General features: G+C 65.0%; 2 protein-coding genes across 7 annotated transcripts; one reads left to right on the plus strand and one right to left on the minus strand.

Annotated features, from left to right (window-relative positions):
* Positions 1-453: 453 nt before the first annotated feature.
* POLR2L (RNA polymerase II, I and III subunit L) lies at positions 454-1,947 on the minus strand. The gene is made up of 2 exons (XM_033120307.1): positions 1,706-1,947; positions 454-781 (listed from the first exon to the last, which is right to left on the minus strand). Exons 1-2 carry the CDS (start codon positions 1,798-1,800, stop codon positions 673-675), a joined length of 204 nt encoding a protein of 67 aa, XP_032976198.1. The 5' UTR covers positions 1,801-1,947; the 3' UTR covers positions 454-672.
* Positions 1,948-2,024: 77 nt separating this feature from the next.
* Positions 2,025-22,990, plus strand: TSPAN4 (tetraspanin 4). Of its 6 annotated transcripts, none has more exons than XM_033120303.1 (9): positions 2,025-2,162; positions 6,885-6,983; positions 10,505-10,584; positions 19,413-19,604; positions 20,578-20,652; positions 21,475-21,576; positions 21,663-21,794; positions 21,892-21,975; positions 22,775-22,990. In XM_033120303.1, exons 3-9 carry the CDS (start codon positions 10,522-10,524, stop codon positions 22,841-22,843), a joined length of 717 nt encoding a protein of 238 aa, XP_032976194.1. In that variant the 5' UTR covers positions 2,025-2,162; positions 6,885-6,983; positions 10,505-10,521; the 3' UTR covers positions 22,844-22,990. The 6 variants fall into 6 exon arrangements, with proteins under 6 accessions (XP_032976194.1, XP_032976192.1, XP_032976193.1 ...); XM_033120301.1 differs by lacking the exon at positions 2,025-2,162 and adding an exon at positions 2,169-2,516; XM_033120302.1 differs by lacking the exon at positions 2,025-2,162 and adding an exon at positions 3,370-3,495.
* Positions 22,991-24,816: the final 1,826 nt, after the last annotated feature.

Genomic DNA, 24,816 nt, shown 5'->3' on the forward strand with positions numbered 1-24,816 from the left:
ACCCGCAGAGCTACTGTAGGGTCTCCGGGCTGGGTGGGGAGCCTGAGTGCTGCCCCGCCTCCTGCAGGAACTTGGCCGAGGGGTCTACTGGGCTTGGGTGGAGCCTGGAAGCTTCTGGCAGCAGGACGCTCAGGATGGGCAGCCATGACCACAGCAGGCATTCTATTCAGGGCCCAGAAAATCTGGTTCTTTAGATCCTGGGAAGAGAGGATGTGGGGACCTCTGTGCTGTGCTGACCTAGAGTACACAGAACACATGGGTGGAGATGCCAGTGCCCTAGTGCTCTTGGTGGCCTGAGAGCACCCCCTCCAGAGGGAGACACCCCAGGCTGAGCAGTTGCCATGGGGATGGCTATCCCTTTTCCTGGGCAGTAAGTGGCCTCAGGCATGAGGCAGGACACAGGTACACAGTGGCAGGGAGTCGCACAAAGCCAGACCAACTGTCAGGACCTTCTTGTGGTTCTGCAAAGACCTTTACTGGATGGCTCCTGCCAGAGCAGGAGACCAACGCCCACACAGCTGTGAGCAGACATTGCTCCTGGCTACCCACGCTTCAGTGGGAGGGGCTCTGGGCAGGACAGACTGCTGGGTGCTCCCGGGCTTCTGCAGGGGTACATAGTTGAGCAGCTTCTCTATCAAGTCCACGTGGGCCAGCAGCATGCTGGGTGCTCACTCACTTCTCCAGGGGTACATAGTTGAGCAGCTTCTCTATGAGGTCCACGTGGGCCAGCAGCATGCGGCGACAGCAGTAGCGCTTCAGGCCCAGCGCGTCCAGAGCATCCCTGCAGGCAGAAGACAGGCTGTGATCTGTCGGTCCCCAAAAGCCCAGGCAGATGGAAGCCTCACTCAGCTGCTGTGGGATCTTTCCTCAGCCCTGCTTCCACATTGGGAAGGGAGGCATCTCTCCAGGGAGCCATTTCTGACGCAAATTAGAGTCCCCAATTCCCTGGGACCAAGATTAGTCACCCTCGAGGCCTCCAGAAAATTCCCACACCATTGGCCCCAGTGTGCAGAGATGGCAGCTTGGCAATGGGGAGGCCAGGCTGGAAGGTCCCTGCCCATGGTGCTGCACGGAGGGTCGTGGGCAGGCTACCAGCCACTCACGCACTCTGGTCACCCCAGCAGCCTTTGCAGGGTCTGGTGCCAACAGCCCATCATCACCCCCACACCTGCCCTGAGAGTCGATGGCATGTTGGCACGTCCCGGGTCCCAGGGGTTCAAGTGTGACAGGACATGGGCTGTCCACACAGTGGCCAAGGGTGAGACTCTACTGGGGAGCAGACTCAGCTAGCCGTGGTGGTAACTGCAGTGCTAAGGGACAAGCACAGAAAAGGGACCTGCCACAGCCTCAAAATGACAGCTATGTGGCCAGGAAGCTGCCCTGAGCCTAAAAGACAAGTGGGCTTGTGGGACATGCGGTGGATCTAATAGCAGGTGGGCAGGGAGCAGGGTGACGGCTTAACCGCAGTGGAGGGGCACCGCGGCCGGCCACAAGGACACCGAGAAGCCCCCTGGAGAGCAGGGCTGGAAGAGACTCTGGAACTGAAAGCCCCTCCAGGGTCACCTGTAATCGGATGCGCGTGGCACCGCCCGCCCCGCAGGCCGGGACCCCGTTACCCCCGGCCCTCCCCGCCCGTCTCGCAGGGCGGCCCAGGGACGCTTCCCACCGCGCTGGCGGCCCTCCCCCGCCGGGCCCGGCGCCTCACCCCTCGGTGTACTCGGCCTGCAGCAGCCCCAGGTAGGCCTCCCACTTGTTGCCGACGATCTTGCCGCAGGTGAAGCAGCGCACGGGGATGATCATGGCGGCAGTGGGACAACGACCGCGCTCTTCGGTTCCGGCGGCGCTTCTGCCCGAGAGCCGACCCCGCCCCGGGCGCGTCCATGGTGCGGGGGAGACGGGACCCGTCTCCAGCCGCCCCCAGTCCACCTCCCCAGCCCCCGCGCCGTCGGCATCCGCTTCCTGTCGCGACGATCTTCCTCGCGCGTATCGGGGGTCTCGGAACCCTCGTGGCTGCGGCAGGAGCAGGCGGCGTCCCCTCTGCGCCCCTTTGGTACATCCCGGCCTATGGTGGCCGAGCGAGGCCGTAAGGGCTCGGCGGCGCAGTTCGCGTTTCTCGTGTCCGCATGACTGACAGCTACGCGGCGGGTGGATTGCGCGCGCAGGTACAGCGTCCGCTGGTCGGGGTCCCGCCGCCCGCCGCGCCAGAGCCGGGATCAGACACCCGCCCCGGCACGAGCGAGCGGGAGCGGAGTTCCAGCCCGGAGCGCGGAGCCCCGAGTCGAGCCGCAGCAACAAGTGGCGGGGCCCGGGCGCGGCGACCCCGCAGCGGGGGCAGAGAGAGGCTGGCCGGCGGCCACGGGCGGGTCTTCCCGCTGCCTCTCCTGGACGGGCCGGGAAAGGGGTCTGTCGCCCGGAATCCTTGCCCGCGGATGCCCGGGAATCTCTGCGGCTGAGTTCGGGAGTGCCCTCGGGGCGTCTCCAGGCCCGCTCGCCCGTGCTATATCGGTCCCGGCCAGGTAACAGTTACCTGTAGTTCCGACGGTGGGAGGGCACGCTAGGAGCGATCGGCCGGGTGGTGAGCTCAGACAGCGCCGCATCGATCTGCTTTGGTCCGCGTCCCTCCTCCTTTCTTCCCGGGGAAGGGGATGGGGGGCGGGAAGGGTCTGCAGCCGCCCCAGTCCAAGCTCTGCTGGGTCCCCGCGATCTGAGGACCGGAGTGTGGTCAGGGAGAGCGTCGTGGAAGAGGCGCCTGTTGAGCTGAACCTTGAAAAGTACAGGATTTCACCAGGCGTGAGCCTGAGTGCGTGTGAAGGAGCAGGGCAGACCCTGGCAAAAGGAACCCTTGGGCAGAGGTCTGGAGTCGGTACCTGCAGGGTAGTCCCAGACAGGTGTGCGCTAGGGCCAGAGTAGGTGGTGGGGCAGGAGCCACGGAGGATTGAGGGGAAGGGAGGCTGTGTGTCGGGAAATGGGGTGGGCTGAGCCCCAAGATGGGGGCTGGGCAGGGCGGGCAGTGTGCAGTGAGAAGCCCGAGGGCTCCCTGTGTGTGGGTGGTGAGCTTTGGGCTCTAGGGGGTGGATGTGTTGCAAAGTGGCACCTGTGACTTAATGTGTGTGCAGCCTCTGGGGCAGGTTCGCTGGATCTCTGGTTGGGTCCCAGGAGTCAGCTAACTGCCCCCTCAGGCCTTAGTTGGGGGGCAGGGAGATGGAGGGTCCTGGGTCCTGGGTGGAGCTGCCGGCACTGGTGCCCGCCTGGAGTTTGTGCCTCCACTTTCTCCGGGGCCCTGGACAGCCTCCCCAGTGCTCTTTGCCATCCCCCACCCTGCCACGTGCAGAGCCACGAGCCAAAGCCACTTCCCTTCCCTGACACCCCCCCACATACACACTGACTGGACGCACATCCTGTCCCTGGCCTGGAGGGGCAGGATAGGGGCCTTGAGTCACAGTGGCCTGGGGTCAGACCCAGGCTCAGCTGCAGAGGCTGCCCGAGGCTGTGGAGGTGAGGGAGACCGGGAGGGCATCGGGATGTCAGCTGGGTGGACCTTCAGGAGCTGGAGTGGGTGGGGGCAGAAGGCTTCCTGGAGGAGGGGCCCAGGGCCTGTCCCACTGGAGCTCCTGCCCTGAGCAGTTGTTTACGCAGAGAGAGTAAGGGGAGCAGCGAGCCTCCCTCCCTGATCCGGTCCAGAGCCAAGTTGACATTCCTGGAATTCTGAGAGCTGTGTGTAGATTTGGGGGCCGCTGGCTCCTCTTCCCAAGCTCCTCCCTCCAGCTCCCTGATTTCCCAGGAGAGGCCATGGGGAGCAGAGTGGCTGCCCCGGCCCAGCCTGTGTGCGCTGCCCCAGCACACGTGTGCGTGGGTGGAGGCCCCTTGGGGCACTTAGTTCTGCCTGCTCAACTCTGCCTGGCTCAGCCCTGCCCAGGCTGGACCAGAGGACCCCAGGGGAACCTCAGAGGTCAGCTCTACCCCCCAACCATGGCCCGGACAGGCTGTGTCCCTGCATGTGTGTCTGTGTGTGTTGGGGTTGCACGTTGAGGTGAGGGCCGGGGGGGCCAGGGGCAGGAGGGAGCTGTGGGGGCCCAGGGCACTGGTGGAGGAGGGGCTCTGCGTGCCTGCTGGGGTAGGTGGGGGCCCTGGCTTCTCCCCTCGGTGTGGAGTGTCAGCACAGATGTGGCCCAGGCCTCTGGGGAGGGCCGGAGAGTGAGGCACAGGTTTTCCGAGAATGAGTGTCCTGCCTCCAGTGATGGGAAGCACGAGGAGGGAGGGCTGTGCTCACATGTGGTTTGGAACCCGTGAGCCACATTTCCTGCCAGAAAGGGTCACTTGAGGGCAGGCCAGGGACAAGGGGAAATCAGCGACTGAAGTTTTAGCTGCTGAGCTTCCGGCTCTGAAGGTTGTCCTGGAAACAGGCCGGCCACAGGCCCCAACCCCTGGTCCTGGATCACAGCCTCAGTTTCCCCATCTGTAAAGCGTGGATGGAACGAGAAGCTGCCAAGCTGGAGGGTCCGGATCTATCTGTGCAGGTGTGGGGTTCCGGACTCAGGCCCTGGCCGCTTGCTTTGGGTACATGTGTGCTTACATGGGGTGTACAGGGTGGCATGGGATCCTTGAACATACATGCTCGGATGCCTCCCCAGGGTCAGACGGGTCACCTACCTGCTGCACCCATGCTAACCCTCTCGGCCCTTGGGGCTGGGGAGTCCTTAGTGGTGATGTTTGCAGGCGTGCTGAGCCCGAACTGACTCTAACCTAATGAGCCTCTGAACACACCTGGGGCTGATGTGGGCTTCCTGAGGGAGGGCACTGCTCTGCGGTGTCCGTCTGGTGGCATAGGGCGGGGTGGGGGTGTCTGTCGAGGTGGGGCAGGCACACACTGGCCATGTGAGGTAGCGTGCTCCCAGGGCCTGTGGTGGCTGGGAAGGTATCCCCCAGCCCCCAATCCTAATTGTGTCCCCTTGGCCTTTACCTCTACATGGCCTTCAGCAGAGAAATACCTGAGGTGGGGGGAGGAGCCGGGACGGGGGGGGGGGGGGGGTGGGCAGGGGAGGGAGGGCCTGAGCTTGGGTTGGCCTAGGTGGGCCCAGGAGGAGAGAGGGGGCCCTTGGTGGCTTCTTCCACGGGGATCCCTCCCGTGGAGCGGGTGTCTCCCAGCCGGACGCTCCCGGTTGGGCTGGGGAGATGACCCTGCCTGGGCTCTGAGTGTGAAGGGATGCCAGCCTGCCCAGCCTGGGTGTCTGTGTTCTCCTCCCCCAGACCTGGGTGGGCACTGGGGCCCGGCGGGGCTGAAGCAGTGGCAGGAAGGCCCACACCACAGGCCTGTTTGTGTTGGCCAGGCCCTCCTGGGCTCCTCAAAGCTGCCTCAGAGCCAGCTCCGCCAGGGGGCCGGGGTGGGCGGCTCCGATCTGCGATCTATGCTCCACCCTGAGCTGCCCCTGCTGGGGTGTGTGCTCAGGCCAGACCCCTGCTGCTGCTCCATTGCTGGGGTCAGGGTGGGCCACTGGCAACCGCCCATTTGTCCACCCCAGCCTCTAAGTCCAACGCCACACGCTCTGTTTCAGCATTTGGGCAGGTCCTTTTTGGAGAGGGCCTTGGTGTGGTCAGGTAGGTGCCCATGGCCTGTGGCTCACACAACCCCAAAGACCCAGCCCCGGGCTGGCAGGCTGTGGTATTTGTCTTGGGGCTGTCACTCAGCCCTGTCGCTGTTGCCTGCTGTGTGAGCTGTACTGGGGACACAGACCTGTCAGTCTCTGCCCTCAAAGGAGGGCCAAAGTGCGGCATGGAGGCTTCATGGGGAGGAGCCAGCCTGGTCTTGTCCTGCCCAGGAGGGTTGTAGGTGCTGGTGGAGCCAGCCGTAAGGGCCTGCCGGGGAGGGATGCCGGGATCTGGGGCTGAGGGGATATGCAGACCCAGCCTCAGGCCTGCGTGGGTGGGTGTGTGCTGCATGGTTTTTAGCTTCCGGAATGTTGCTGTGGGCTTTGGGCCCCTTAGCCCTGGGGAGGGGGGTTCATCAAAGAAAGTGGGACGGGTGTGTCCCCCATTTCCTTTGATAGTTCATGGGGCCTAAAACCCTTCAACAGACACTTCATCCCCAGGCACAGCAGTTGTGGAGGGGTGGGGATGGGGTCCCAGGGCCTGGACCCAGGCACATGCCCTCCCCACTGGGGTGGGTGCCGTTCATACCGCCTAACTGAAGTTGGGGGTGGGTGTCAGGTTGCTTGCAGGGACGAGCTGGGACTGACCCATACGGTGGACTCCCGTCCACCCCAGGCATGAGTGGACAGGTGGGCAGTGTGCAGCCCGTGAGGGGTTGGGCAGGAGGGGGTAGGCACCTGCCAGGGTGGCATTTGGAGCCTTTGCAGTCCCTCCTGCCCCTGGGCTACTGGGAAGACCACCTGCCCCAGCTGCCAGGCTGCAAGGAGTCCCTGGTGTGAGGGGCGAAGTATAGAGAGCATGGCTGGGGTGCCCTGTCCCCATAGTCTGTGGCTGGTGGGGGAGGCCCTGTGAGCACGGGTGGCAGATGTGGCTGCATGAGTCGTCACCACTGGCTCTGGGGGAGAGCGTGAGGCTGGGAGCAGGGGACCTGGGCAGTTGGGGTGACACATCACTGTGCTCTGAGTCCGTCAGTCCACACATCTGAACGTGTGTGTCCTGCACGCACATTGTCTGCGTGTGCGAGCCTGCCTCCCTGCCTGGTGTCTCAGCAGGCGAGTGACGGGAGGTCGGGATGAAGTCCCCCTGTTGGGCCCCTCGGCTGCTCCTCCTCCCCCCGTAGGGACCTGGTCTCAGGTGGAGGGCTGCTTGTCACCCCCTGGGGCCTGCCTGGTTGCTGGGAGCCCCGATGGGATGGGTAGGGACGAGGTGCAGCCTCCATCCTGCCTTTTCCTCCACAGAACTCCCACCTGCCTCGCCGTGCTGACCAGTCGCCCGCCCACTGGCCCACCTTCAGGGACGCTGAGCACCATCTGACTTCTTTCCTGGGGCAAGCCTAGGTACGTCATGGTCTGGCCAGGCAGCGGGGAGGGAGGTCAGGGGGCTGCCTCCTGGTCTCACCCATGCTGGGCCCAGGGGCCTTGCCCGCTGGACACTCACCTGGTCCTGGCATAGCCCAGGGCTGGGCTAGCCAGACGCTGCCTCCTGAGCATGCCTAGTTGGGGCCCCACCTGCTAGAGGAAGGGGACTCCTGTCGGGGACAGGCTGGACTTTGGGGACAGGGTCCCTGGGGTAGTCCCTCCCAGCCCTGATGGGCCGGTGTCCTCACTCCAGCTGACCCCAGTATTGGGGTTAAGTTCCGGTTCATCTCAGGTGAGACTCACTTGCTCACCTGGGGTGATGGGAGAGGGGGCGGCAGGATTTTCAGGGGACGCTGGGACTGCTGTGGCTGAGTGAGATGGAAACAAGGGCGCCCTGGGTGTTGGGCCTGGAGTGGGTAACCAGGCCGGCCCCCTGCTCCTTCCCGCCTCAGCCTCAGCGTGATGAAGGTGTGGAGAAGTGAGCCCCATTGGAGCCCTGCCTGTCACTGCTCCCTTTCCAGCCCTGGCCACTGGGACCCTCTCTCGTCCTCTGAGGCCCTGCCCTGGGAGCCAGGCCCCTGTCCCCAACCACTTTTGGTCCCAGCATCTTCAAGGAGGTCAAAGATGAGCTGGCAGCTGTCCCTCCCTGAGTTTGCCCCTGGGCTGCAGGGGTGCTGTGTGGCATGTGGTTGGCTGTGACCCCAGCATGGGGGTGGTGTCTGTTAGGGTACATGCCAGGAGGTTTGGCTTCTCTGATGGGTGGGGTGCTGTCCTGGTCGGCTCTGGGTCCTCCCCCAGCTCTCTTGGCCCACGAGTATGCTCTGAGCACATACCCTCACACGCTGGTGTATGTAGGGACTCCCGTGGTCCTGAGGGTCCCCTCAGCTTGGGCATGTTGGGCTGGCTAAGTTGGGCCAAAGGGAAGGTGGCCAGAGGCCGCTGGGTCACTGGAATCTCAAGGGGTCACCAGATGCCTCTTACTCCCTGGGCTGAACTGCAGAAAGTGGTCTGCAGGCCCCTGGGTGGGGGCCCTCCACTGTGCTATCCACAGGGCCCCTGGTGCACAGCCACTGTTGTTCCCTTTTTCTGGGGCCTAGGCGTGCCAGAGAACCCTTGGGGAGGACTGGGTAGAGGGGCCATGGGCAGCCCCAGGAGGGTGGGCAGTCGGGGCTGGGCAGGGACTCTGGGGCTGTCTTGTCCCCCACCCTACCAGGGCCAGCTCTGCTCAGGACTCGCCTGGACACTGCCCTGGGGGCTTGAGCTGCAGTTCTCCACAGGCCCATCGGGGTGCAGCAGAGGGCTGGTGCTGGAGGCCTGGGGGGGAAGCCCAGAGTCCGGAGGGTCCTGCTCCAGCTGCAGCGCCCCCACCCGCCACCTCCCACACCCCACCACTCAGTTTCTGGGCAGTGCCCACGGCACCCCTCTCTGCACTGCCCTCGCCTCCTCGTTCCCTATTCCCCCCACTCTGAGCCTTGCTGCTCAGCTCTTGGGGACCTGGAGCGAGTCCTTCCTGTGACTGTCCCATGGGGTGGACACGCCCAGTGGACTGCCATAGTGACTGGGCCTTGGCCAGGGCCTCAAGCCCAGGGTGCAGGGCACATCCATGCCTCTGGTGGAACCCTCTTGCTGGCTGAGCTCTCCTGCCGGAGCTCGGAGGAGGCTGCAGGCCTGGGAGGGATGAGCATCTGTGACATGCCCCCGGCTCCCTCGCACCACAGGGCCCGAGACTGTGCTGCCCTCACCAGTGGTGTGGGCATCTGTCCCCATCTGCGACTGGGGGCATGTGTGCGCACGTGTAGGCTGTTCTGTGCCTGCGTCTGCACACCACCCATGCAAGGGGCATTGGTGTATGTTCCCGGGGTGTGCAAGTCACCCTGCGAGCCAGGCTTGGGTCCATGTCTGCAAGTGTATGTGGACGTGTCTGGGGTCTGATTTCCAGCCCCAGTTTGTGCAAAATGGAATTTGGGGCCCTCTGTTAAAAAATTACCAAAAATTTCAAGATGGTGGCCATGGAATGTCAAACCAGTGAGGGCTCCTGTGTGATTGCACTTGTCACATGCCCTGGCCCCTGCCCAAGGAGGTGGGGCCAGGGAAGGGGGCCGTCAGCCCAGCCTGGCTGGGCGGAGGAGCAGGTACCCCCAGAATTGAGCTCTGGGCTTGGAGTGGGCTGCTCACTTCCGTGGGGCCTGTCTTCAGGTCCATAGTGATCACCCCTGAGTCCGTGTGCTCGGGCCCCTTTCTTTAAGTCTGAAAACCTCCGACATATCTTGCAGAGTGACCCACCCTCCCGTCCAGGGCACCCAGGGCTCTCCAGAGCACCCTCCCCGCTTGCTCTCTCTCACCCTGGTCCCTCGTTTAAACCACAGCTCTGCCTTCCTCGGGCCTCCCCAACCGCTGTGTCCCGCAGGTTGGGTATCCCAGGCTGACCCCTGTCTCAGCAGACGCCGCTCCCCACCCAGGCTGTGAGCTGAGGGAGTTTTGGGGTCCTGGCGCAGCTCTCTCCGCACAGGGTGGAGGTGGGGGAGGCTGCGTGGAGAGTGCGCACCCCGGGGAGTGTTGGGGCTACTCTCCCGGCGCTACCTTGTACCTCCTTCTGGTCCGGAGGCCTGGGCCAGGGACCGAAGCCAGAGCCGCCCTAAGTCGCCACCGGACAGCTATGGGTCACCCTTTCCTTTGCATAGTGCTTCACATATCGCGTACGGTTGGAGGTCTCCAAGCCCGGCCCGGCAGCGGGGTCGCGCGCAGTGCTGCCGCGGGGAAGGCCCTGGGCCTCGTTCCCGGGGCTGAGAGCTGCCGGGGACCAGCCCCCAGCGCCAGGCTCCTGCCCCTCCAGCGCTTCCCCAACCCTCCGCGAGCACCTTCCTCCCGGGCGGGCGGCGAAGGGAAGCGGCAGGGGCGCGGGCGCGGACGGAGGGGCCGGGGCGGGGCGGGGCGCGGGCGTCTCCCCCCGGGCTGCGATTGGCCGGCGCGGGGCGGAGCGGTCGGATTTGCCGGGTCGCGCGGTGAGGAGGGGAGGGGTCCGCGCGGGGGAGGGGCGGGCGCGGATTGGCGGGTGGGCTCGGGGCGGGACTGCGGGGCCTGGGCGCCGGGCTGCGGCGGGAGGGCCGGGCAGGTGTCCGCGGCCCGCTGCTGGGGGTGCGGGGCAGGGGGTCGCGTGAGGGGCCGAGGGGGCCCGGCCCGCGGGATGCGGCGCTCGGGGGCAGCGGGTGCGGGGCGCTGAGCTTGGCGGCGGCCCGGCGCCATGCGCCGCTCCAGCACGGACGAGTCCACGTACCGGCGCAGCCCGTCGCCGGAGGGCAAGGAGCCGGGCTACGCGCGCGGGGGCCCCTTCCGGCGCTACAGCAGCCTGTATGGGCGCGGGGACGGCGGGGACGGCGGCGGCCCCTTCTTCGGCCTGCACGCCAACCCCGGCCCCAAGGCGGCCCAGGCGCGATACACGTCGCCCAAGGGCACCAAGTACGTGGTCTTCTACCTGGACCTGTCCTTCATCTTCCTCCTAGAGCTGAAGCGCTGCGGCATGGCGCGCGGCTGCCTCCAGGGCGTCAAGTACCTCATGTTCGCCTTCAACCTGCTCTTCTGGGTGAGTGGCGGCGGGGCCGGGGCCAGGGGCCAGGGGCCGGGGGCCGGGGGCATATCGGGGGCTGGCGTTGGTGGGGGGACCAGGGGAGAACCTACAGTCGCTGCTGGGGTGGGATGGGGGCGGGACGCGCGGGACGTAGACTGTGGGGGGTGTCCCCCGGGTCGCTGCTCTGGCTGGGGGCCAGGGCTGGACTGGCCGATGGGGGGCGTGTCCGGTACCGGTGGGTTGCGGGGAGCCGAGCCTCTACACCCTGGACGGCTGCCCCGTGTCCTCTCCCCTCTCTTCCTGAGACGGGATGTGTCCCTCTCCTGGTGACTGACAGGGCAGCCCGGGTCACTGAGCCTCACCTGCCACAGGTTACAGTCCTGGTCTGTGGGCCGGTCCCTCCCTTCTGTCCCCTCCCCTTCTGCCCCCACCTAGCCTACCGACCTCCTGTGCCCCAGGGAGCCGCTTCAGAGGGGCTGTGGGGGCAACGTAGTCCCCAATCCCTGGAGGTGCTCTGGGGACCAGGCACTGAGCAGGACTGTGGGCTAAGTGGGCCACCAGGAGTGTGTGGGGAGTGTCTGGGCTTCCTGCTGCCTCCTTCTCCAACACAGGGTGTGTGGGGCTTCCATAACTTTTGCTGGGGTGGGTTGTGTTTGCTCAGACAGTAGGTGCCTGTGTCCAGAGTCAGAGGTACTGATGCTACAGGGTGGCCCCTTCGCCCCAAGACCGGGGACAGAGTTGCCACCCAGCCCCATAACTGCAGGGAGGGTGGTGGGCTGTGCCTGTGGCAGGTGTCACACATGACCAGGTGGCAGCAAGCCTTGCCAGGCCGGGGGCCCTATTGTTTGGGCTGGGTGAGCCTTGGTGGAGAGATAATGCCAAGGTCACTTCCTGCTCCATCCTTCATTTCTGTGCCAGCCCTCTTTCCACAACTGGGAGTAAGGGGGTGTGGCTTGAGCTCCCGCCTGGGCTGTGGACTCCGGAAGGAGGCTGTATTTGCATGCTCATTTGCATGCAGTCCAGTTAAGGCTCAGAAACCTAGGTCCACCTTCCATCCCGGGCCCTGGCTTTTCTCTCCCCCATTTCGTGGAGAGTCAGGGGTCACTGGAAGGGGCAGCTTGACTGGGCCCAAGTTTGGGAGTGTGACCCACGGAGGTTCCTGTCCCAGATGCCTGTTTTCAGAGGGATCACCCCAAGAGTTTGTTCTCTGCAAGGGAAACTCTCTGCTTCTGGGAGGGGGCGGCCCGGGCCCATAGTGGAAGGGTACCCCAGAGAGCAGGAGCTCGAGCAGAGGGGGGTGCAGCTGGAGTTCTGAGCAGGTGTGTGAAGAGGTGACGGACATTGACCAGCTGCAGTGGGCACCAGTGTGGTTAGCACTAACGGCTGCAGGTGGCAGTGGGACCGGAACTGGCAGCCATAGGTGTTGCCATGACTGTGTTGGGCAGTGTAGGTGGTGGGTTGACTGGGGGGGAGGGCAGTGGGTGTGGGGGATGGTCAGGTCCCTGGAGGTGGGCAGGACCTGCTTTCCTCACCTGTCCTCCTCAGTGACCTGGACACCTGCCTGCAGGGAGAAGTACAGGGCCCCTCAAGGGGACCAGTGCTCTGAGAGCAGCCCAGCCTAGTGGGTCCCCAGGCAGAGCTGTCTGCCCTGCGGACCCAGCAGGAGTCTCCCTACCAGCTGCAGGGCCCACAGGCTCTGCCACTCAACCTCAAAAGGACAAATCAAGCCCCCTGGGCCCCTCCTAGGCTGGAAAATCCATCTTATTACCCTCCCCCCCAACCCCCCGCCAAGCAAGTGGGGCCCCTGCTGCTGGCCTCAGCCCCTTCCTGCCCCCGCTCGCTGTCCAGCGGGGCTCTGAGACCTGGGTCAGGGGTCAGGGAAGGCTGGGCATGGCATCTACTGCACCTTGTCCCTGGGCCCCGAGTCAACTAAACCGTGCTGGTGACAGAGGCTGCAGGGTGGGGGGGGGCGGGTAGAGCACCCTTTTCCTGGGGCCCCGGCCCCTTTGCTGTCTGGGGGTGCTGGCACCCCACAGGAGGGGTTGTTTTTGCCCCCACTCCACTTCCCACTTTCACTGTGAGACCAGAAGACAGAAGGCACCCCCTCCCCCCGAGCCCTGCTTCAGTCTCCCCACTGGAACTGACTAGGGTTGGGGCTAAGGTTGTGGGAGGGGGGTCCCTGTGGGCTGGACCTCAACACCCTCCCCTGTGTCAGTCCTCTGACCCCACCCAACAGGGCCAGGCTGGGGAGTGAGGGTTCGGGGTGGCTCCAGAGGGAGCCTGGGAGTGGTCAGGGCAGGAGGAGTCTGGTTGCAGGTTGGTGCAGGTGTGTGGGGGAGAGGGAGCCTGGGAGCGGCTGCGGGGACGTGGGCATGAGGGCCCTGCTCTGTGCTCCTGCTCCAGGCAGAGGTGCAGCTACCTGCTTCTTCCTGCGCTCACTTGTGCCCCGGCCCCTTCCTTTCAGGATTTGCCTCAGAGCTCCTTTCCTCCCAGAGGCAGGGCCTCACGCTGCCAGCTGGACCATTAGGCACCTGCACACCTGGCTCCCTCTGTGAAGCTGGAAGCAATGCTACCTCTCCTCCCCACTCTAGTGTAGGGCTGGGTCTCCGGCCTAGGGCACCTCTGGCTGGACGGCAGTCCTTGACTAGGCCTGGGAAGGGGAAGGGCTGGCTCAGGAGACAATTGAGTCTCATTTGTGGCCTGTTTGGTGGGTTTCTCCTGGGCTCCTGGACAGGGTCTGGGAAGGCAGGAAAGTGTTATCACCCGTCTGTCCTGGGGTTGATGTGCCAGCTCCTTTGGGGAGGGGGGGAAAGGCCTGCCCCTTATCACCAGTGCTTGGAGCTGGGGAGCCCTGGGACTGGGTGCCAGGAAGTCCAGTCCACATACAGGCGGGTGGTGGGGGTGGGGGTGTAGGGCCCCTCAGAGTTCAGAGCTGACCGACCCCCAGTCCCATGCCTGCCCTCCAGCAGCAATGGGCCCTTGGGACGGCCCCTTTGGGGACAGTCGCCCTCTGAGGCATGCACAGGTGGTGGGCAGTGTAGGGCCAGGACTGATTTTCGGGAGCCTATCGCAGTGGAAAGGGCCGAGCATGTGGCCTGGCATGGGGGGTGGAGCCGCCTGGTTCAGGCCTCCTGGTCTAGCTGTTCCTTAAATGGCTAGAGGCGGAGATCTGGGGTGTGGCGGAGGGAGGAGGCGCTCTCCCTGCCCCTCCCCTGCTCTGGGTCTGGGAGCTCAGGGCTGCCCAGGGGTAGTCTGGGAGGTCTGGTGTCCTGGAGTGGCCCTGGGTGGAGGCAGGGCTGAGCTCAGCAGGGTGAGGGCACCTGTGCCATAGCTGAGCTCCGGATCTCCACAGATTTGCTTTAGACAAGTTGAGGGCCCCTCCCGCTGCTCCCCTGGCAGCAGCCCTCCCAGTCCCCCTGCTTTGCCTGCCTCTGCCCCCACCGTGTGGCTGACATGGGGGTCGGAGCCCTGCCCGCCAGCCCATTTCCTGCTGCCCAGGCTACTCTGGGACCCTGGGCGAGTCCCGCCCTCCTCGGGGTTCAGTTTCCCCACTTTCACCAAATGGGGCCCTTGGTTTTCTCCTTTGATGAGCTGCTGATGACGTCCAACTGGGCGCCTGAGACTGGTGGAGGAGGGAACTCATGAGTGACAAGAGGCTCCGCAGAGCGAGGTGATCCTGGCAGTTGGGGAAACTGGGGTGCACCATGGGTGCCCTGTCTGACATCCCCGGGCAGGACCAGTGAGCCCTCAGACCTTAGGCCCCATGGTAACTGTTGTGCCCCCCTCCTGATGGTGCTGGGGCCATCCCTGTGTCCTGGCTCCCAGTTGTTCCTGTGACCGGGTGGGCGGGGCAGGGCAGGGGGGGTCCTGCTACCTCGAGGCCATGAGAGGGGGTGGGCGGGTAGATGGATTCTGCTGCAGGATGGGTCTGGAGGACACCTGTAAGCAGGTGCTGGCGTCCCCATGGGGTGGGGTGCTTGCTGTCCTGGTCAAGTCGGGTCAGGCTGTCTTGTATGAGCTCTTGTCCTGGGGGCCAGTGGCCGGCCGACTGGACAGACGGGACGTTGATCTGCTCTGAGGTGGCAGCACCTGCTCCCCGGGCTGCAATGGGCGCAGCGGAGAGACTTCTGAATAAAGGTCAGGCTGGGACCTGACCCTGGGACCCGTCCTGTGTGCCCCCAATGGGCTGGGAGTGCCTGCGGTCTGGCAGGGGCCCTGCCTGCCCAGCCCTGGGCTCCAGGCGGCTCTGGCGCGGTCCTGGGTGGCCTGTCTGCCAGTGACCCAGACGGGCTCCACGGGGGCTCTGTGTCCCTGGGGTCCAGCCTGCAGGGAGGGAGGGTGAGGGGAGAGGCGGGCCTGTCGGGCCTGTGTGTGGATGTAAAGCGGAGGTAGAGGGGGTTACAGGTCGGGTGGGGGCTGTCTGGGGCAGAGAGACATGGCCTCGGCTGTTAAGGGGGACTCAGGTCAGGAGGTCTGTGCGGTGGCGGGTCCCACATCCTAGCTGCACCCCGCCATCCTGGGCCATGGCCCATCCCCCGGCCCGTGGGGGGCTGGGCTTCCTGTCTTCCTGCCCTGAGGATCGAGCCAGTGAGGTGCTGCCCTTTGGGGCCGGGCCTGGTGGCGACCCCTCCCCTCCACTCAAGCAGCCCTGCCGTGGTCCTGTCTCTCCCCTGCACACCCCTTTCCCCCCACCCCTCCTTGGACACTGGCCTCAGGGTCCTTGGTCAGTGGGGCTGTCTCCCCATTGGGCTGGGTCTCCTCATCTTCAAGCTTTGGGAGCAGATGGAGGGCTCCCAGGGCCCGGGGTGGGTGAACAGGATCCATGAAAACATGGGTCGTGGTGTTTAAGAAAATTAATTCTAGTCAGTTGCATAGATTGTAAGTGGACAGTGTGGAGCTGTCGTCCAGGGAACACTGTCTGGCCAAGGTAGGGAATAATTGCGTCAGCCTGCAAAGTACCCCAGCCCCCTCTCTCAGTCCCCCAACCCCGCCGTGGGCAGCTGCTCACCCGATTTCCAGCATGGTGGACAAACTTTGCCATTCTGGAACTTCGTATAAAAGCCCCCCCCGCCATGGCAGTTCTTGGCTGGGAGGGGTGCATCGCCCCACCATGCTTAGCCCCCACCCCGAGGCTGTGCCAGCTACCAGGTGAGGGGCTTCTGGACACAGGCTTGGCGCCTGTGGGTCCCCAGCCCTCCACCCCATTCCAACGACGTGGCCAGCTGCTCGGCCATCTGCCACACGGAGCCGTGTGGCCAGAGGGGCAGCGGCACAGGGCCAGCTGGCACCTGCCTGCCATGAGCCTGGAGGTGATGGCATCACCCACCATGCCCTGGGCCAACCTGAAAAATACACGGATGAGGAAAGAGACGGCAGGAGAGGGAGCATGAGTGGGACACTGGGTGAGGGCAGCCACCAGGGCGCGTGCATGCTCACTGTGTGTGGGAGGGAGACAGGGAGGCCCCACTTGATGGCAGAGCTGGGACAGGGACCCTGACCGCTGGGCTGACCTTCTCTGCCAGGCTGTCATGGGGTCAGGGTCTGCTCCTGGGTCCCCCTGGGCTTCTGCCTGTCTGGGAGGGGCATTCAGCTAGAGCCCCAGGCAGTGAGCCAGGGGCTTGGGCGGTGGTAGGGTTGGGGTGGGATCCCGGATCCTGACCCAGGAGGGACCGGAGCTCCGGCCTCTGGCGTCCTCAGCTGCGTTTGTCCTGTGTTTGACGCTGGGTCTGAGTGTAGTGGCGCTCATTTTCTCCTTCACTTGGAGGCTGCAATTTTCCTGCCAAAATGTTTTAAAAGCTGCATGGGCAGAAACGTTTCAGAATTACAGGTAGTTTTAAGCGCGTGCCTGCATTCTGTTAGCGTGTGTGTCTCTGAGCGTTTTGGGTGATGTTCTGTGTAAATGTGCTTAACGTGGAGGCGCCTGGGGTCGTGTGGGGACGACAGGTCACAGGGCATGGCTGTGACATGGGACCTGGGACGGCATGTGCATTGCTGTGGGTGACACCGTGTGATGGTGAGGGGTGTCTGACAGCATGGGTGGGTTGTGTGTCGGTGTCACGCCGTGATGGCGTGCATCTGGGTGACAGCCAGCGGGGGTCTCTCTTGCCATCATCTCAGGATAGAGGCGAGGACATTTCATGGAGTGTTAATTAAGGGAATACGTTTCTGCCAGGGCTGGTGGTGGTGGCCCACCCCTCCCGAGCCCCCCACCCCTCACAGCTGCTCTACCCAGCAGCGTCCTCCCCGTGCCCTTTATTCTGTCCCCACGGGGCAGTGTCGTCTCATTTTCCTGCTGACAGGAGCCGTCCACTGCCCTTGAAGGCAAAGCCAGCCTCGCAGGCAGTTTGGGTTTTAAATAACAATTTCCCCCTTTGCACCAGCATCTCCCCAAGAGGCAGCCCCACCTACTGTGGCTGGGGGCTCTGCCACGAATTGTGCCCCACTGGGTCATTGTGTCCTCTGGGCGGAGAGGGCCTGACTTCCAGCTTCCTCCATAGAGAGGCGCCCACCCTCCCCGCCCCCCGGCCCCATCCCCCTGCCCCCCCCCCCCCGTCCCAGTGCTGGGAGGCCTGGGGACCAGGTGCTGGGTGTCCTGTCCTGAATGATGCCAGAGCACAGCCGGGGCAGCCCCTCAGCCCCCCGTTTCTTCTTCTGTTGGTTGGGTAGGAGGACTAAGTGAGCCAGCACCTGTCCCAGCTACTCTGAGCTCCGTGACGTCACGAGTGGCACCTCCCAGACAGGCTCAGGGAGCCCGAGGTGCTGGTGGCCTTGCCTGTGGTCAGCACCGTGGACAGCGCCGCCTGGCTGCTGGTGGGGGCCTGCGTACACCCCACCCTGCAGGTGGGGGGCACACACATCTCCCTACTGCCAGCAGGCTCCGCCCTGCCCTGGGGCTGTGCCCAAACCCAGCTCTGACGTGAGGACGGCCCAGGGCGTGGGGCACGTGAGTGCCCAGGTGTGAGCCAGGTGTCTCCAATTAGAGGGTCCTGATGCCCTCGGCCTCCGGACCCTCAACAGCACCAAGTTTGGTCAGGAGACCCGCTGAGCTGGACACTGTGCCGAGGCCTCCTGGTTCTGATCCTGGCAGAAGGCAGAGGCACCTGTCACCTATGATGGCCTCTCGGGAACTGCCAGGGCTATGCGTTCAGTGCCAGGACAGGTCAGGCCCTGCGCCAGGGTTCCCCCGACCTGGGGCCCAGACAGGCATGATAACCATGGACGAGGGACGGAGGAGCCCCATGTGGGGGCACCCAGCACCTGGTGGCCATTTCACAGAGCTTCCCAGGCCGCGCCCTGAGCCAGCCGCGCCAGAAGAGGTGTTTGTAGATTTTAGACAGAAGCTGTTGTTTCTCGTGGAAGGTGCAAACAGTGATGGATGTGGTTTGGCCTGGGCTGACGGGACCCGTCATTGGGCTCTTGTTGTGCCCATCCTGGGCAAGGCCTGAAGGGACCCCAGACGCAGACGAGGCCAGCTGGAGCCCTGTGTGCACACTCCTAGCTGCCACCCCCAGCCCTGTGGCCACGGCTGATGGCAGCTGGGAAAAAGGAAGGGGAGGCCTCCAGGGCCTGCAGGCCGGCCTGAGCTGAGGTGTCCCTGTCAGGGTTGGGGCCCCAGGCCTGGGAAGCCAGGCCGGTGGGGAGTGGGGTGTGGGGTGTGGCCGGCTCCTCAAGGCTGGCTGGGCGGGTAGCTCATCTCCTAGCCTCAGCGGCTGTGAGTCTGGTTGTGGACACTGGGGAGGCTTCTGTGGGGTGAAGCGGGGCTCACGGTGGCCCTGGAGTCGGGTGGCGCAGCCTGTCCTGGAGCGTGCAGGGTGAGCACTCTGACAGTTTGGACATCGAGCCCAGGAATGCCCTGTGGACCGAGACCAGATGGCCAGAAGGCTCTTGGGCCTGGTGGGAGCACAGGGTCCCACGTTCTTTCTAGTCCCAGCGTGGGGTGGGTCCTTCCCATCAGCCATGGGTCCCCAGGTGGCCTTCTGAAGCCCAGGTGGCCATGGGACCAGGTACTGGTGGCCTTTGTGGGGGCTGTGTGCCCCCACATCCTCCCGTTTCATCCTGGGGTGACCCAGAGTCCAACACCTCGATGGCTCAGGGTTGGGGCCGGAGCCCCTTGGCCAGCGCAGCCGCCCCTGGTCCCCACGCGAGGCTGAGAGCCCTTTCTGAGTTCATCGCTGCCTTGCCTTCCGCCCCTCTTCCTCTTGTTTGAATTGACTTTTGTAAGAACGACCATTAGGAAATGCGGTGAAGGCTCCGGTGTTGAGGGACAGCGAGGGCGGGGAGTGGGGTGTTTGCTCCATTCCTGCGCCGGCATGCTTGTGGGCTTTGTGCTCCGTAGGGGACAGCTGGGGACACCGGAGGGGTTCAGGGGGCTGGTGCTGGAGTCCTGGGCCCCCATGGGGAGCCAGACTGCCGAGGCCTGAGGCGGGGTGTCCCTGGGCTGCTCAGGGCCAGAGGCTGCAGCACTGGAGCCGTCACAGGGGCAACATGGCAGGCAAGCTGCAGGCCGGGTTCCGGGGGCAGAGGGGGCACTGCTTATAGGGGACGGCGTTCTGCCTCAAGAGAGCACCCGTTCACGACCCGAGTGATGGTGTCCTCAGACCCCCTCCCCGCCAACCACAGCGTGACCAAGCCGTAGGTGTGGGGCCCTGGCATCTGTCACTCTGGCTGTGCCTCGGGGATGTACGTAGCGGGCACCAGCCTGGGTGTCAGGACAAGGCCGGGAGGGGCAGCCGGCCATGGGAGGTCAGCGGGGCCCCCTGGACGCCACCCCGGGCTGCTGTCCCGGGGTCCAGGGCGTGTAGACGGCGGCCTGACTGCTCCTTTCCCTCTACCCGCGGTCCCAGCTGGGAGGCTGTGGCATCCTGGGTGTTGGCATTTGGCTGGCTGCCACCCAGGGGAACTTCGCCACCCTGTCCTCCTCCTTCCCGTCCCTGTCGGCCGCCAACCTGCTCATCGTCACCGGCTCCCTGGTCATGGCCATCGGCTTCGTGGGCTGCATTGGGGCCATCAAGGAGCACAGGTGCCTGCTGCTCACGGTGAGTGTGGGAGGGGCCGCGGGGTGGGGCACGGGCTCCGACACAGGCTCCACCTGCGGCTCTGACCGCGGGGTTTCCAGGCCAGGCTGGGGCTGTGGCGTCGGGTGGGGCCTCCCTTGACAGGACAGGGACACGTGTGCACGTGCGTGCCAGGCAGGGCCCCTCCAACCTGTACTGGGCCTGTTTTCTCAGCCCGCCCCTCCCAGCTGCTGTCACAGGCCTCGCAGCCCCGGGACCCTCTGTGAGAGGCTCCCAGCTCGGCCGTGGCCTTGGAGATGGGTTTCCTGTCCTTGGGAACGTTGATCACAGTGAATCGAGATGGGACAGGACCCCTGGGCCAGGCTCCTTCCTATTACAATGCCGGTGGACCCCTGGGAGCGAGGAGGAAACTGCAGTGTGTATGGGGCCCGGACCCGGCCTTTCTCCTGGGTGGGGCCTGCGTCCTGAGCCCAGACAGGGACAGCAGAGTGGGGCCCCGGAGAGGACGGGGCCTATTCTCCTTGTCCAGACTTGCCTGCATCCCCGTCTGCCCTCCTTTGTGGGGGAGTCATGTGAGGGAAAGATGGGGCAAGTCAGGCTGCCACCTCTGCTCAGCTTGGCCCAGGGCACCCAGGGCTGTGCCTCTGGGCCTGCTGAGTGGGGGCTGCCACCCAGCCGGCAAGGTTTGTGTGGTCAGAGGGGGGGCTTCTGCTTGAGGTGGCGGCCCCCCCACCTTGGTCTTGCCTGAGCTGACCCTGGCCACTCTGAGGGGTGTGACGGGACTGGGGTCACTGCCAGCCGATCCATCCCCTGGCCCCCTCTGGCATCACCTCGCCTGCCTGCCCAACACAGGGACGCTGGCACAGAGCGTAGGGATCCACTCGCAGGCCTGAGGCCTTGCTCTGGACGTCGAGCAGACGAGACGGAGCTCGAGGTTCCGAGGGAGGTGGGGGCCAGGCTGCGCTGTCACTGAGGCCCGCCCCCCTCCCTGCAGTTCTTCGTGATGCTCCTGCTGGTGTTCCTGCTGGAAGCCACTGTCGCCATCCTCTTCTTCGCCTACACCGATAAGGTACGGCCACCTGCCCGTCCTCACCTCCACTGATCAGGCACGGCCACCTGCGCCCACCCCTTCTCACCGCCAGGCCAGGGGCTGCATCTCTGCAGGTGACAATTGTGCGGACCGGCTGGGACCGGCTGTCACAGATGCCGCGCTCTATGTGGATGACAGCGGCCCCTTCATCTGACTGACAAGGCACCCAGGGCCGAGGGTTAGGTTTTCACCCCAGACACCGGGGCAGGCCTGCCCCTGCTGCCCTCGGCTGTGACAGTTGGATGGGGTCTCCTCTCCCCGTTCAGCCATCGGTTTGCGTCAGTGCGGGCTCATTGAGCATTAGTCCTTCGGTTGTCTAAGACTTAGTTTTCGCTCATCTGTCTGCTTTGCTGTGGGAGCTCTTTCAGCTGGCTCCTGTGTCTCCTTGGCATGCCCCCCAATGCACTTGTTGGGGAGCACGTTTTCTCTGACACGAGAAGCCGCTCCAGGCCCATTGTGGGCAGTTCCTGCCATCCCTGTGACCAGCCCTTTCTCCCGGGAGCCCTGGTCCTTTATTGGACATGGTCTTAGGGACGGAGACCTGGGCGCTGCTGTGCCTCCCGCCCTGGGTTGCTGGAGCTTTAAGGCCCCTGGCCCCCCAGGGACGTGTGTGCCCTGACGTGGATGCACACATGTCTCTGAGTACGGTGTACCTGCCCCTGGGTGGGTGTCTACCCCAGTGCTCAGCACCACAGGTGGCCCAGGGAGACGACAGGGCTTCTGGGAGGAGGTGACTCAGGGAGGGGACAGAGGGTGGACTAAGGAGCCAGGATGGCCCTGCTCAGCCGTCTGCACCTACAGATCGACAGGTATGCACAGCGAGACCTGAAGAAGGGGCTGCACCTGTACGGCACCCCGGGCAACGTGGGCCTCACCAACGCGTGGAGCATCATCCAGACTGACGTGAGTGGGGGCGGGTGGAGGCGGGGCGCGGGCGTGACGGGGAAGCGGGCCTGGTGGAGCCCCGTCCCAGCTGAGCTCTCCCGCAGTTCCGCTGCTGCGGCGTGTCCAACTACACGGACTGGTTCGAGGTCTACAATGCGACACGCGTGCCCGACTCCTGCTGCCTGGAGTTCAGCGAGAGCTGCGGGCTGCACGCGCCGGGCACCTGGTGGAAGGCGGTGAGCCCGCGGCCTGGCCCCGGGACCTGGGGGTGGAGGGCCGGCCTCACTGCGCCAGAGTGGACGCCAACCCCAGTGTCACCCGCTTTTCCTCCAGCCGTGTTACGAGACGGTGAAGATGTGGCTCCAAGAAAACCTGCTGGCAGTGGGTGTCTTTGGGCTGTGCACAGCGCTCGTGCAGGTATGGAGGGCGGGGCCCCGGGAGCCACAGGACCCATCCTACCCCGCCCTGGTGCGTGTTGAGACCCTGCGCGCATGGAGCCTGTGCCCCCAGGCAGAGGTGGGGTTTGTGGGGAATGGTCAGGGACACCGTGGAGAGGTGACGTTTGACGTCGGGATCCCGAGAGCCCGTCTCCTAGTGGATGGAGGTGCAGCCCTGTGCAGGGGGCCCTGTGGCCGGTTCCTGCAGCCCCAGGAGCATGGTGCGTGGCGGTCACAGGACTGCCCAGTGCAGAGCGAGCGTGGACAGCCCAGGCCTGACCTCCAGGTCCAGCTGCTTGGCCCCTGGTCCCCGTGAAGTCCCGAGTGTCAGCATCCAGGGAGTGGGAGGCCAAGTTCGCAGTAGAGCCGGTCATCAGGGCAGCTGCCGTTCCTGGGGTTCACACACAGATGGGGGTGGTCAGAGCAGAGGGCAGTTAGAGGTGCTGATCACGGATGAATGGGCAAGAGGCAGGTGCGGGGGTTCTCCAGGCAGGTGGGGAGGTGGCATGTGGCCTAAGGCCCAGCCTGGAGCGGACGGGCCCTCAAACAAGCAGTGAAGCTGTGGGGGAGCCCCCGAGAAGGGGGCCTGGGGCCTGAGCCCTGTGACCCATGCCGTGCCCCCTCTGGTGGGCAGGCCCTGCCTGGAGGCTCAGAGGGGGAGGGGCTGTGATGGACCTGAACTGTCGAGGGGGCCAGGCCGTCCGGGAAGCTGCGGGTGGGGCGAGTACCCCTGGCTGGCGGCCCAGGGAGTGGTCTGCCCAGCCCTCCTGTCCCCGCAGGTCCTGGGCCTGACCTTCGCCATGACCATGTACTGCCAGGTGGTGAAGGCCGACACCTACTGTGCGTAGGCTGCCCGTTGCCTGCCACCCGCTTCGCTGCCAGAGGACATGCCCACCGACCAGGGAGATGGCCTCATAGGACTGTGTGCCAGCTTGGGCATGGGGGCGGGGGGAGCAGGTGGCCAGAGCCCCCAGGCCCCTGGCCAGGCCTGTGAGCATGGGCCACGTCCGGGGGCTGGAGGGGCTTCTGGCACTTTCCCTTTCACACCATGTGTTCTCCAGAGCAGTGTTTCCCCCGACACCCTGTACAGGGCAAGGGTTGGGGCCGTAGCGGCTGGCATGGGGCGAGGGCCCTACTGCCAGTGCAGGTGCTTGAGGCGGGCTGCGTTCCTGCCGTCCACATTCCACGGGGGCCGGGCCGGCTCCCAGCGCGTTGTAATAAATGTGCGGGCAGCAGCCTCCCACCTACCCGCCGGTGTGTGTCACTGCCGTGTCCCCCCACTGATGCCCAGGCCAGGCAGGTGGGGGCTTCCGCACCTCAAAGGACGGCCACAAAGCCTCCACTAAAATGGCCGCGAGCCCGGGTAACCTGTCTGCGTCCCCACCCCTCCCCTGCCGTGGGGTGGCCCCTCCACCCAGCCCCAGGGGTATTCCCAGCAAGTGCGGTTCAGCACTGTCCCAATTTCTGTTCTGCTTTGCTCCTGGGACCCTGGCCCTTAAGTGTCACTGCGGACCTGGCGACGTGAGTGAGGAATGAGTGGTGTCACCGGCCCAGGAGCAGTGGTCCACCCGCATCGAAACCCTCAGATGGTCCCCTGCAGGCAGCACTGATGGCGGGGCATGGGTCTGGGCTTCAGGTTGGAGGATGGGGCCCCTCAGGAGCCTCACGGGTTGTGAGGCATCTGACCCCCGCCCCAACCTCCAATTTCCAGCTCCTGGGTCCTGCCTCTGGACAGACCCACCTGGTGACCCCCGTCAAGCACTGCCTGCGGCCACAGACAACCCAGACCCCCAGGGTGCCCGGCCCCTCCCCAGTTCCTGTCAGCCCCCACATCCCCGAGCCTGCCCGTCCTCGCTCCCTGGAAGCCACAGGCACCCTGGGGAAACTGCCACCAGAGCTAACAGAGGTAGCAGTCTCAGGACACACGATTAACACCAAAACCAAACTTTCTTACCAGCAAGTGACCGGAAGGGACAACAGTCACATCCAGCAAAACTGTCCCATTTAACCCCACCAGCCCCCAGACTGCCCTCTGGCCTGTACCCAGGTCCCCATTCACATTTCTCCCCAAGCCCGGGGGAGGGGAAGACCCTGAGCTCCCCCCTTGCTCGGTTGTCCCCCGGTGACTTGCAGACACAGACCCTTCGCTTGCAGCCCCCTAGTGGCACCTCAGGCTCCAGGCACTGTGTCCAGCCCTGACTCAACCTCCCCCAGGGCCCGAGCTGCACGGGGGACCCATCCCTCAGTGCCGACCCCACCTGCCGTGGGTGCCTCTGGGTCTGGCCCCAGGACCCGTCCCAGCTCCCCACTCCCTTCACTGCTCCCCGAGCCTTCCAAACCCCAAGGTTAGGAGCACCCTTATCCAGCGTCCCATCACCTATCTGGCTCCCTGTCCTCCGACACGTCACACTGCCGGCTCCCCAGCTCCTGTACAGACTTCCAGACACCAGGTCCAGGGCCCAGCCCCCGACGTGGTGGCCTCACCCCTCCCCTCCCACCCGGGCCTTTGAAGCCAGGGGGACTGGCCCCTGCCCACAGCCAGGTGGCCGACTGGGGCCGAGGGCTCAGGGAGACGGGCCAGCCCAGGGGGCCCCGTGCAGTGGTCCCACACGCCAGTCAGCATCCCCACCCACCACCCCACATGCAGACAGGCACACGTGTGCACACCCACCCACACCCAACTGTCCTTCCATTCAGGCCCAGTCCCACCCCTCCCCCACCCCGAACCTGGGGCCCAGGTCTGTTTCCTAGAACCAATGGGCTGCTCTACCCCCACCCCCACCCTGAGAACAGGCCTAAGTGGGGGCAGTTTGCAGGGCGT

The sequence above is a fragment of the Rhinolophus ferrumequinum genome, chromosome 11, assembly GCF_004115265.2.
Source record: "Rhinolophus ferrumequinum isolate MPI-CBG mRhiFer1 chromosome 11, mRhiFer1_v1.p, whole genome shotgun sequence".
NCBI lineage: Eukaryota > Metazoa > Chordata > Mammalia > Chiroptera > Rhinolophidae > Rhinolophus > Rhinolophus ferrumequinum.